This window comes from Cupressus sempervirens, chromosome 10, assembly GCF_028749045.1.
Source record: "Cupressus sempervirens isolate cs-2001-9-10 chromosome 10, ASM2874904v1, whole genome shotgun sequence".
NCBI lineage: Eukaryota > Viridiplantae > Streptophyta > Pinopsida > Cupressales > Cupressaceae > Cupressus > Cupressus sempervirens.
In genome coordinates this window covers 258,630,882-258,643,154 of record NC_143127.1, presented here as the reverse complement: position 1 = coordinate 258,643,154, position 12,273 = coordinate 258,630,882, and the positions used below count along the sequence as shown (strand labels likewise).

General features: G+C 35.6%; 1 protein-coding gene across 2 annotated transcripts; it reads right to left on the bottom strand.

The window, feature by feature from the left end:
• Positions 1–488: 488 nt before the first annotated feature.
• Positions 489–10,727, bottom strand: LOC149533621 (heat shock 70 kDa protein 5-like). Of its 2 annotated transcripts, none has more exons than XM_089807516.1 (2): positions 10,650–10,727; positions 489–2,683 (listed from the first exon to the last, which is right to left on the bottom strand). In XM_089807516.1, the coding sequence occupies exon 2, from the start codon at positions 2,652–2,654 to the stop codon at positions 825–827; it is 1,830 nt and encodes a 609-aa protein (XP_089663642.1). In that variant the 5' UTR covers positions 2,655–2,683; positions 10,650–10,727; the 3' UTR covers positions 489–824. The 2 variants fall into 2 exon arrangements, with proteins under 2 accessions (XP_089663642.1, XP_089663643.1); XM_089807517.1 differs by having other exon boundaries at positions 489–2,680.
• Between the last annotated feature and the right edge of the window lie 1,546 nt (positions 10,728–12,273).

The following is a 12,273-nucleotide window of genomic DNA, read 5'->3' as shown; positions in this document are numbered from 1 at the left end:
AAAAACAATAACGTTTACATCCTTATTGTAATGATGTGAACAGTGGTCAATAAATCAAGATGCACATTATAATAAATGAAATATTTCTTACATCTTTTCTACTATGACATTTCTATGAATTTTACATTTTATTTATTGACTATGTTTCAATTTTTTAACCCAATTGGACAACTTCAACCATATTTCTGACTACTCATATTCTTTAACAACCTCTTATTTTCCTTTAGTTTTACTAGGGTCACTTGAATTGGTTAGCCTAATGAGATATTAAGTGACAAGTGGTTTCAAATGTCACAATAAGTATTGGAAAGTACTTTTTCTTTGTCTTTTAACATTGATGAAAATCAAAACTCCTATCAAACTCATTGTTGAACACACAAAAACGTGCAACTGCTAGGAATATTCTTTTAAGATTTTTTTCTATTAAACTACCAAAACTAAACTTCATAGACATTTTAAGAGTCAAATACAATTGCCATGGCATCATCTGCCTAAACTCGAGTAGATATCTAATTCAAAAAACACAGTATTAATTGTATGTTTATCTATGTTTTAATACATTTCAAATATATTACTCATTGTAATCATTCCAACGGAATGATATCCTTGTGTTGTAAGCATGCATTCCATGCCAAAATTGCTGCCCTGCAAAATTTATGATAAGCACATCTTTCTGCATTCCCAGCCCTCTTTAGGTAGATTGGATCACCCGTAATTGATTTAAACAGGAAAACAAAGCAAGATTTGAAGCATAATTAGATCAGCATTATGAAACTATAGTAAAAGTTACCGAGTTTTTCAAGCAAAAAGAGTAGGCCTACAAATTATAGATTTAAAGTTTGGAACACTTCACTAAATTCCACCTCTCTCAGCTTCTCTTCGAATTCTTCAGTGTCCGCATCATGATTCTCCTCTATCCAATCAAGTGTAGATTTTGAAAGATTCTCAATAGTTTCTGCCCGTGTAGCCGTCATCGATCCTCTAAGCTTCTGTTCTCTTGCTTTGTTCCTTCTTTCATAAACGAAGTTTTCCAGTGCCTGTCTGGCTTCGTGCTTAAGAGCGACCTGTTGGTCTTCATATCTGTATCTCTCTGCATCAAGTTTCATTCTAAGGATTTCATCTTTACTCAATCCACAATTGTCCCTGGTAATTACTATGCTCATTTCACCTGCCATTTTGTTTCGGGCAGAGACCTTCAATATCCCATTGGCATCTATTTCGAAACTCTCATATATCTCTTCATTTCCTCGAAGATCTGGTGGTATCCCAGACACTTCAAATCTTCCCAGCAAATTATTGTCCTTCACAGCAGTTCTCTCACCTTCGTAGACAGAAATTTGCACAGATGTTTGATAATCTCGACTAACTATGAATGGCTGCTCTTCCTTTACCGGAATTTGGGTGTTTTTGGGAATTATCACGCTCATGATACCTCCTTCCACTGCAACGCCTAAGCTCAAAGGTGTGACATCTTGAAAAAGTACATCTGAACATTGGCCAGTCAATACAGCAGCCTGTACAGCAGCTCCATAAGCCACCGCTTCCTCTTGATTGATGCTTCTGCACAATTTTTCCTGGCCGAACAACTCTGCAACTAATTCCTGCAACTTGGGAATCCGGGTGGAACCCCCCACCAGAACTACTTCATCAATTTCATTTGCTGTGATTCTTGCTTCGGCTAAACAGAGTCTCACATCCTCAATGCATTTATAGAAGAGATCATTGTTAAGATCTTCAAAGGTGGCTCTACTAATTTGGGTGCGAAAATCAATGTTTTCATGGAGGCAATCAATCTCTACAACTGTTTCTGTAGCAACAGAAAGGAATCTTTTAGCCTTTTCGCATGCTGTACGCAATCTGCGAAGTGCTCTAAAATTCCTACCAATTTCCTTATTATGCTTTCGTTGGAATTTCTCGACAAAATGATTAAGCAATCTGTCATCAAAATCTAACCCACCCCGATGAGTGTCTCCTCCAACTGCTTTCACTTGAAATTTGCCCCTTATGATATGAATTATAGAGACGTCAAAAGTGCCGCCTCCAACATCGAAAACAAGGATATTCTTACCATTGGGAGAAGAATATGTCTTGGTATCCAACCCATAAGCTATGGCTGCAGCATTTGGTTCACTTAGAAGTTGCAGCACATTCAGCCCCGCCAGCTGGGCTGAATTCATTGTAGCCTGTCTCTGTGCATTGTTGAAATAGGCCGGCACGGTGACAACAACATTCTTAACTTCAAATTTAAGGAACTTTACTGCAATCTCTTTCATCTTGGACAACAACATTGCTGAAATTTCTTCAGGGGCAAAAGTTTTAGACTCGCCTCTGTAAGTTACCTGTATCTCAGGCCTCCCATTACTTCCTTCAATAACAGCGAAAGACCAATTGAACATGTCACTTTGTAGTACAGGATCAGAAAACCTTCTTCCCATCATTCTTTTCACATCATAGACTGTGTTGCCTGGATTGTATAGAATTTGAATTTTGGCAGCCTCTCCTACGAAGCTCTCCTTATCATTGAAGGCAACAATGGAGGGAGTGGTTCTATTGCCTTGGTCATTTGTTATGATTTCAACTCTATCATGATGCCAAACACCTACACAGCTGTAGGTGGTGCCCAGATCAATGCCAATAGCTTGATCTCTTGCCATAACTGTGTTTTGCAAAACCAATACTCCTGCTGCAACAAGGTAGTATAGTACGCATGAGTCACACTCAATGGAGGTTACAAATTATATCATACAACTGACTAAAGCTAGGGGAGAGAATTCAGTAGTTTATCACCCCATCTTTGTGTTTCTCAAAAGCTCACATGGCAATTTCAAATCTCTCCCAATCCATTATGGTAGTTTAAATTGGCAAGTCTCTTGCTAATAATCAAGGTTTCAGGATCACACCATCAAATATGATATCGTACCAACATTTTTTTTATTGCAGTGTCTAAAAAGTTACCAAGAAAATGTCCGATTGCTACTTGTGCACTGATTGTGTTTTATTGACACAGTGATGTAGCATCACATTATATGTTATTTTTTAGATCCAAGAAATACATTTTATTCAATTATAAGTAGTCATGATCAAACACCAAAAGCTTTAAATGCACAATGATCAATACAATATTAAAAAAATTGAACATAAAATCAACAAATGCTATCACAATTATTACAAAATGCTCAACTACTAGATTGCTTTCCCTATTACCTGTCATAATTAGCTTCTAAAACAATAATACTGCGTCACAGAATTTAAATTGTCTATTTTATTAGTGAATTATTGAAAAGACAAAATAATTTCATATAAAGAAAAATAAATTTCTTTATTATGCGTACATTGGTGAAGACAACAATCATGATTATTTGTTGTTCTTAGCATTTCAAGATTTCTTCCTCACAAGTTTGATTTATTAGCTCTTATTGATACTTCTTTGTCTTAAACCCTCTTGTATTTCTTTTTTCATTCATTGAAAATTTCTATAGCACAACTAGTTGCATGAACTATGAAAACTTGAGGCACTGCTCATGTTTTACCATGCGGTTCTATTGTGAAGCAAAAATGTTTGTCGCATTGGGAAGTAAAACAATGATGGGCAGAAAGCAAATGTCAAGAAAACGATGGTCTGCTAAAGCAAGTGAGAAGAAACAGAGTCGGACAAGCCTCCGTGTTGGATGGGATTGTGGCAAACCTCCATGCTAATAAGGCCATAATGTTGGCCAATGAACAATTCAATCTGGATTTAAGCTACGAGGTTCCAAATTAAATACTAAAGTAATTAATTCAAACATGCGCTTTTGAGAACTAAACTTTAAGAAGGCTTCTAGAGAAAAACCCTTTCTCATTTAAATGAAGACATTTTTGCCCACAGGTAGAAATTCAGAATGTGTCTTGACAGGGGAAATAAACAAGAATTTGAAGATTCTAGGAAACTCCATATTAATAACTGTATAGTTGCTTACAGAGCAACCAATACACTGTTTCAAAGGAGCATTTTTTTACCGTGGGATGGGTACTCGGAGATGTTGGATCGGTATCACTAATTTTGGAAAATAGAAGCCGTTGGCACTTAGAACACTTTTTTAAAATATAATTTAAATTTTTTCAGAAAATATCATGACATAAGATTTGAAAACAAAAATGGTAAATCAGTTATACAAGAACAATAAATGGTAAAGGCTATTCTCTTTAGGCCATTATTATGACAGAAAAATAGTCATACAACTGTTTATGCCCACTACAATAGTCTACATTGTCAGCGGATGTGATCACTATAACTTCACATAGATTTTTCTATCATCCAAAATATCAGCATGAAAAATTATGAAGGTTGTTTATTTTATTTGTATGTCATTTTTTTTTGCCTTTTAATGAGTTTTATCTTAAGTTTTATGTCAGGGGGTATCAATTTTTATGTTTCGCCTTAAGTTTTATGGTAGTAGACATCAATTTCTGGTTGGAGTCTTGAAGATCAAAAATGGTAGGAAACCAAATAGCTAAAAGAGCCTTGTGCATCAGGAAATTTCTAGAAACACCTACTGTACTAGAGGCACACCTCCGTCTCTGATACATGCCTCAAGAGGTGCAAGACAGTTCTGATCACCATGGTAAAATAACATGTCCAAAGAATTGGTTGCCACATATCCCAACAGATGAATTAACAAGCTGGATAATATTTAGTCTTCAACAGAAGAGATACCTCAACAAGCCAAGATTTTCATTTGGAACCAGAATTCAGCAGAAATCAGCATATGAAAAACATATGTTGGTGAATAAAATAATTGAAATAGCATGTAGCATACTTATTTCCAAGGAACCTTTATTCCATGCACGACTTGTTTAGCACTGAAGGCCTCAAGTGAATGTCAGTGATCTTTCCTCCAATATTCAACCTGTGCTCTAAGTACCAATAAGCCATGCAATCGGTCCTCACAGTTATTTCCATTTATAGAGAGAGTGGAATGAGCATGTTCAGTTTGCAAGACATTTAGTCATGAATTCATGAGCCCAACGGAAAAATGACCATGTAAATCATTCCATAGCATAGCCTGCTGCTACTAATGGAAGAAAATGCTCTCTTGTAAGTGACAGAACTACAGTGCACAAAATTTTAATTTGTCCTCATAACAAACAACAAATTAGGATCAGTTCCTCTCATACTAAGGTTATTTTGCTTTGATTCATCGTTTTAACCAGTTAGGTTGATGTCCTTCGTCCATTTTAGTTTGCCCATTTCATTCAATTGCTCCCAATAAAAAATCACAAACTTTGTTCATGTCCTAAATACATTTTACTTCAATTTCTGACTTTCAACAAAAAAACTTATCTCATATTACCACAACTTTTTAGATTCTTACAAGACTAAGGATTGCTAGCAAGAAACATTTCCACTTTGATCCAGATTATTAGTGTATAGATCTACTCAAGGTTATCTGTACCTTTGCATTCTGTCTAGGGAATAACACAAAAATATTCAACTTTGCAGCTATCATCAATAAAGTAGACTACGCATCCTTCGGTTCCTTTCAAAATCAATTGTCACAACTAATCATATATTTTAAATTACAGAACATTTTATTCAATCCAAATAAAACTGCACATATAACCTTGTTTTAAGCTAGACTTTGGTTCATAACATAGAGAAGTCTAGGTTATTGGATTTGGACCCTAGACACCGCATCTAGGTCCAGATTCGTGATTGGATTCGTCCTGATCTGAGCGGGGTCCACATTTTATCCTATGGGTTAGGACAAATCTGCAGGCTCGTGGATCCACCTGGATCCACAAGGTAAACTACAGACCCTGCCCACATTCCACGAGGATTTGTGTAGATCCTCAAGGATCCAGCGCAGATCCATGCGAATCCACAGGCCAAAAGCTCATAAAATGGGTCTAATCTTCGTTAAAAATGATTTTCATTTTAAAAAAAAAATTTCCCTCCTAAGCCTAAAATGACCCTTTTATTCAACCTGCAAATATATTTCACCTCACATTTTCTCTCTATTTTGCTCTCTCATTGTTGCAAATTTAAAGTGAAGTTCTTGGAGTTGAAGGAGATCAATGTGGAGCTCCAAATGCCTTGCAAGAAGTGATTAAGGTATGTATTTCAACCATTTTCTTTAGTTCTCTCACACATTAATAATTTATTTCAAGTTCTTCAAAACTTTTTAAAAAAAATTTCAAGTTTTTGTTTAAGTGTTGAAGCATGGTTTTCTTTCATTTTTTTTCAAGATTGCAACAATCATACAATAAGTAGTCAAGGCTTAGTGGATGGGAAGGGATCACAAAAATTCACTATTGATAAAGGGTCTCTTTTATGGAGACACGCAACAAAAATTACACAATGTCCTGGAGTAGGTCATACATATAGTAGTGTAATTTTTGCTATGCACAATGCAAAAGCTCCTATTCCCAAATGAAACTACATTTTTGGGGTTTTGGGGATCAAGGAATTAACCTTTGTGAGGGCAGTGAGGCAGATAAGAAGGGAATGCCAGCTGCACATATAGCAGCTTTGGCAAAAGAGTAAGATGTAGACAAAGCACTTGCAAATGGAAAACAATGTGCTTACAACAAACAAAAAAGTAAACCAACACCACCACCCAATCAACCAAGCACCAAACAAACTCCACTCACCGCCTGCAAGAGAGACCCATTATAGAGGGCATTTCAAAATGAGTTAAGAGATATTGCCTTATTAGAATATTATAATGTTTCTTTAATGGTCATCTTAGTTGGTCTTTAGTCTATTAGGTAGTTTCTATTCTCGTCTTTAGTTCATGAATGTTCCTTTTAGAAACATCATCTTTGTAAATTTATATAAGGACCTTTCATCTCTTTTGTTTGATACAACAATTACAACAACATTGATTTACCATAACATGGTACCAAAGTAAGTTGATGGGATTTCACAAAATTTGGCGATATTTTTAATAGAAATTTGAGCCTCTTTTGATCTAGAATTTTCTCCAAAATTTTCTCTAGAGATAAAAATCATTAGAGGTATTTTATAAAACTTTTGTGGTTCCTCTTCAAAGATTTTTGCTGGAAATTGCAAGCCTGGTTAGGATTTTTGATCTTGTGATTTCTTGTTTGCAACAAAAGACCCTAATTTTATAGCGTTGTATGTACTTGCATGTACTTGTATTACTTGCATGTACTTGTATGTTTGTTGCATGTACTTGCATTTACCAGATTACCATGCAAAGTCTCATGTTTTATCACCCTTAAAAATTTTTGATGGGTTTTCATAATTGTTCCACTTAAAAAATATCTTAGGGTTTCTATAAATTTTTTCATCAATGTTTTTTTTTTCTTGATTCTGTAATCCATAAAGTTGTGTGGGATTCTCTTATAGGTTTATAATTTTTTTCCTCAAAAATTATCTTTGAAGTTTTGTCGTTTTTCCTCAAAAAAATAAATTGTAATCTGTTATCCATGTCTCAGATTTTATTTGGTTTTGATTATTTTTCACCTCAAAAATCATGTTGAGTTTGATCGATTTTTCACCTGAAAAGTAATGTTTGCTTTTTTAATTTTTTCCCCTAAAATATCATATCAATTTGTTTTGGGGCATCATGCTCATCTACAAAGTTTGGAGGATTTGTTGATTTTCCTCAAAAATGTGCTAGTTATTCTCAGTGTTTGTCTCTCTCCATAGAAGAGAAGCTTCGTTATCCAACTTCAAGTTGGATATTTTGAGATGATTTCTAGTTAGATGTTTTGCTAATTCTGAGAGGCTTAGTGGCAAACTTATCTTAGTGGCAAAATCAATGGCATGCTCTTGTCTCTTGTTGCAAAGCATCCTAAAGGAGGGGACACCCTTCTCTATTCTTTTTTTTTGGAACAAATTTTGGCTTCTTGGTCATTAACATTTTACAGATCCAAGGAGGTTCTTAGCAACAATAAAATATTTTCAAAAATTTGTGACCACAAGACATCAGTTGAACAATGACCATTAAGAGAGGGTATAAGAAAATTATAATGTTTCTTTAATGGTCATCTTAGTCTTTAGCTTATTAGGTAGTTTCTATTTTCGTCTTTAGTTCATGATTTTTATTTATTTTTAAAACACATTGCCTTTGTAAATCTATATAAGGAGCTTTCATCTCCTTTGTTTGATACAACAACTACAACAACATTGGTTTACCATAACATGTTAATCATAAAGTTGGACGTTGTCTATTTGCAAATTAAGTCCCATTCAATTTAGTTCGATCACCATATTGGAGGGAGATGGTGCAAGGCTGCAAGCACTAAATGCAAAACCTTCTAGTTACCAAGGCCTTGGTTATGAAAAGGTGTGCACCACCTTATAACATGATAAGAGAAAAAATATAGACTCAACTTAAACCGATAAGAGATTCTTGGGCTCAAACAGGTGTGTCTATTGTTTTGAATGGATGGAAAGATTGTGAAAGTCATCCCTTAATCAAAGTTACTGTTGTATGCCCCAAGGGGGCAATGTTTTTGAAGGCAGTTGATAGTGAAGGGCAAGTCAAAGATGCAAAATTTATTTCCCACATTCTCATTGATGTCATAGAGTCAGTGGGTGCTTATAATGTTGTCCAAGTGATCATGGACAATGCAAAAGTAAGCAGCATTGTAGGGTTATTAATTGATCTAGATATGATCATATCTTTTGGACATTGCAAAACGTCCACTCTCTCAATTTGGTGATGGAAGCAATTTGTACCAAAATAGACTAGGTGAAATAGATATATGACGAGGGTCAAGAGATTCATATCTATGTTACCCCAAGTTTTCAAGACGAGGGGATGGGGGTATGAGGAAATGGGTTTCCAAGACTTTTTTTTTTTTGCTATAATAAGGGACCGCAAGGGACGGCTATATATATATTCATGAATTTCAGAATTACTTAACAATGTCACATTCATCATAGCACATCAAGAACCTTCTAATGCGTATTTTCTTGAAAATCCATTTGAAGATTGAAACTGAAAACTTTAGTCTTGACTCTTTTATGAGTGAATCATGTTACAAACTTTAAAGTCTAATGATCTATATTTTGAATTTTCATAATTTCATTTTATAATTCAGTAATTCAATGTGAATGTGTTGATTTTCTTTATAATCATGAAAATAGATCAATGATCAAGTATACTAGATTTATACTACAAAAACAAAGTGATTTAGGTTTAGAATTATGTATATTTCTCTTTTATTTTTTGTATAAATAATGCATATATATAATATGTATATATATCCTTATGAATTATAATGGAAAAAAATCGCAAATCCACAGATTCGATTCTCATGCCTGAATCAAAATCAGCAACTTAGACAGAAGTTCAATACTTAGAAACACCACCACCCTGTCAGGTAAAAGCCAATAATAATTTCAAATTTCATCTATCACTGAGTCACAAGAATGTTCCATACTTCCCTGTCAACGGTCAAGGGTCCTTGCAATAGACGGGGAGATAGTGGACAACTGAGTACAACCTAGGATGAACAGCTTAATCCCAAACCTAGGGCCAATGAACCGCGTCATATTTATCATGAGCTGGCACTAGACTCTAAGTCTCAACATTTAACACAATGAAGGACTGAACTACAGGAGTCATAGGCAATACTTGCCACTGAGAAGCAGATAGGACCAAGCTCAGCAAGCGAGCAGCTCAGCCAAAAATAAATGATGGTCGAAGCTAAACTTTCACACTGCAGCCTCCACAAGAAAAGTCAATTACATCCTTATCAAACGATTAACACATGCACCCCAAGCATCCCAACAGTTCAACAGAGAACAAGACCTAGATCAACAACCGGACAATAATCAACACCAACGGATGCCACTAGTAAAGAACCAACTTCCCATTTACTTACACTTCTCAGAAGCCCTTGCTGCTGCAGAAACCCTAGTACAGTTAAAGTTGCAAGCAAGAAATCTTAGTTTCTTAGAGACACGCCTATCATAACCAAGAGAGAACAAGATGCTTTTATTCATTACCCAGTTCTATGGCTAATCCAAGAACATAAAAGTGTCCACCATAAGTTCATCAATCCACCTGTATAGAGAGTTTATAGCAGAAAGAACGTGAATCGATAAAGACTTCACCAATTTTCTCACTGTAACCCTAGCAATGTTCAAACATAGCCCTGTCCTCATACTCAAATTGACAAGAATGGTAATGAAGAAGTTTACAAAGCGAATCAAGTTTGGCAAAAAAAGAAAAGAACATGGAACAAGCATGAGAGCTCAGAGAGTTCAAGAATGACAGAGGATTATGTATTGCACATATCAAACTTTAATTGGGGATAATAGTTGACACAAACCCTAAAAGGTCAATCTTTCGCAACAACATCGAATGCATAGCCTCAGTCTCTGTGAAGGCATAACCACACAGTCGACTACCCTCCTAAATCGCCATGACAACAATGTTATGAAACCATATCAAATCAAATCTAATGACCAATCCGCAGCTGTCCCAACATACCGGACGGTTTGAATGACAGTAAAAATAAGTTCAAGCACGCACTCGTAAACAGAGAGAACAAACAAATCAACTCTATCCATTGCAGCTAGGATTACTCTGCGAAAATATTTAGCAACAAATCCTCTTTCTTATTTTCCTAAACTCCATATTCATGTTTTCAAGTTTCCATTTCATGAAACAACTGAGTTGCAAACTTACCTGCAGCTCCAGAGAAGCAACCGAGACACCTTCCAATCTTTCAGCCCACAACCACTCTCAAAAAAATAAAACCCCTACGAATTTCCTTCCTCCTCTCTCGACTATAAAATGATACATCAAAACCTTGGCTGACCGTTATTTCGCCGAAGTTACGCTGAATTTGTGATGGACGATCATCAATTTACGGTCAACGGTTGATAAACCAGGAAAATTCTAGAAGACGCGGATTGAACTGATAGCTGCCATCCATCATTCGCATAATTTTCCTTGTACCAAGATCAAATTGCATCTTTTTACCAAGCGTGTGGAATACTTTTCCACTAAACATGCTACATCTATTGTCCGACCGTTATTTCGCCGAAGTTACGCTGAATTTGTGATGGACGATCATCAATTTACGGTCAACGGTTGATAAACCAGGAAAATTCTAGAAGACGCGGATTGAACTGATAGCTGCCATCCATCATTCGCATAATTTTCCTTGTACCAAGATCAAATTGCATCCTTTTACCAAGCGTGTGGAATACTTTTCCACTAAACATGCTACATCTATTGTCCGGCGACCGACGAACGTAATAAATGAATGATTACCACCTCACTATGCCACTTTATTTAGGGCCCGTTTGGTGAGCGGAATAGGAAAACATATTCCAGAATAGAACGTATTCCTGTTTTTCATTTGGTTTAGGGAATATTTGATAGGAATTCGTGGATCTAAAAATTTATGTTTTCTAAAATTTAAAAAAATGGAATAGGAATACGTATTCCAATAACACCTATTTGGATGGAATTGCAAAATCTCATTTTTGGACCAAAATTGGAATACGTATTCCTATTTTACCTCGTATTCCAATCCCGTTTTGGTGCATCCAAATAAGGAATTCAAATTTTTTGGAATACATATTTCTATTCTGCTCACCAAACGGGCCCTTAGTGTTCCACTGTGCAACTGTTATCCGTCCTTAACCATGCAGTGATGTCCATTCATCGATTACCTTTTCTCTTCTTTTCTCGTCTCTTATTCCTCATTCTTCATATGGAGGCACGAAATTGGTATGCCTCATCCCTTCCGTCTATCATATTTTGTACAAACGTTGTCACTGTCTTTAATTTTTAAAAGAGTACTTTATTTCAAACTTTAAAATAAAACTTTTTCTATACTTGGTTTGATATTGTATAATAAAATATAATCTTGATTTGTTTTTGGGTTTGATTGTGTAAAGATTTTTACTATCAACATTTTTAGATATAATATTGTTCAAGTACTTGGTCTTCTCCCCTACGTGATCCATCATGAGGATGAAAGAGAGCAAGAGATGCAAAACAAAGTGAGTTGCAAATGTTGACTAACCAAAAGAGAAGATGTTGATTGACCAAAAGATATAGGGACCAAGAGAAGAGAGATTGCATGTACACCAAAGTCATAGTGAGCTGCACATGTTTACTGACCAAAAGATAAGATGTGTTGACTAACCAAAAGATAAGATGTTGACTAACCAAAAGATATAGGGACACAGGGAAGAGAGATTGCACACACACCAAAGTAGAGTATGTAAGATGGTTGGACAAGAAACCACAAGGGACAACTCCACAATCACCATAGAAAGAAAGAACATGAGAAGTA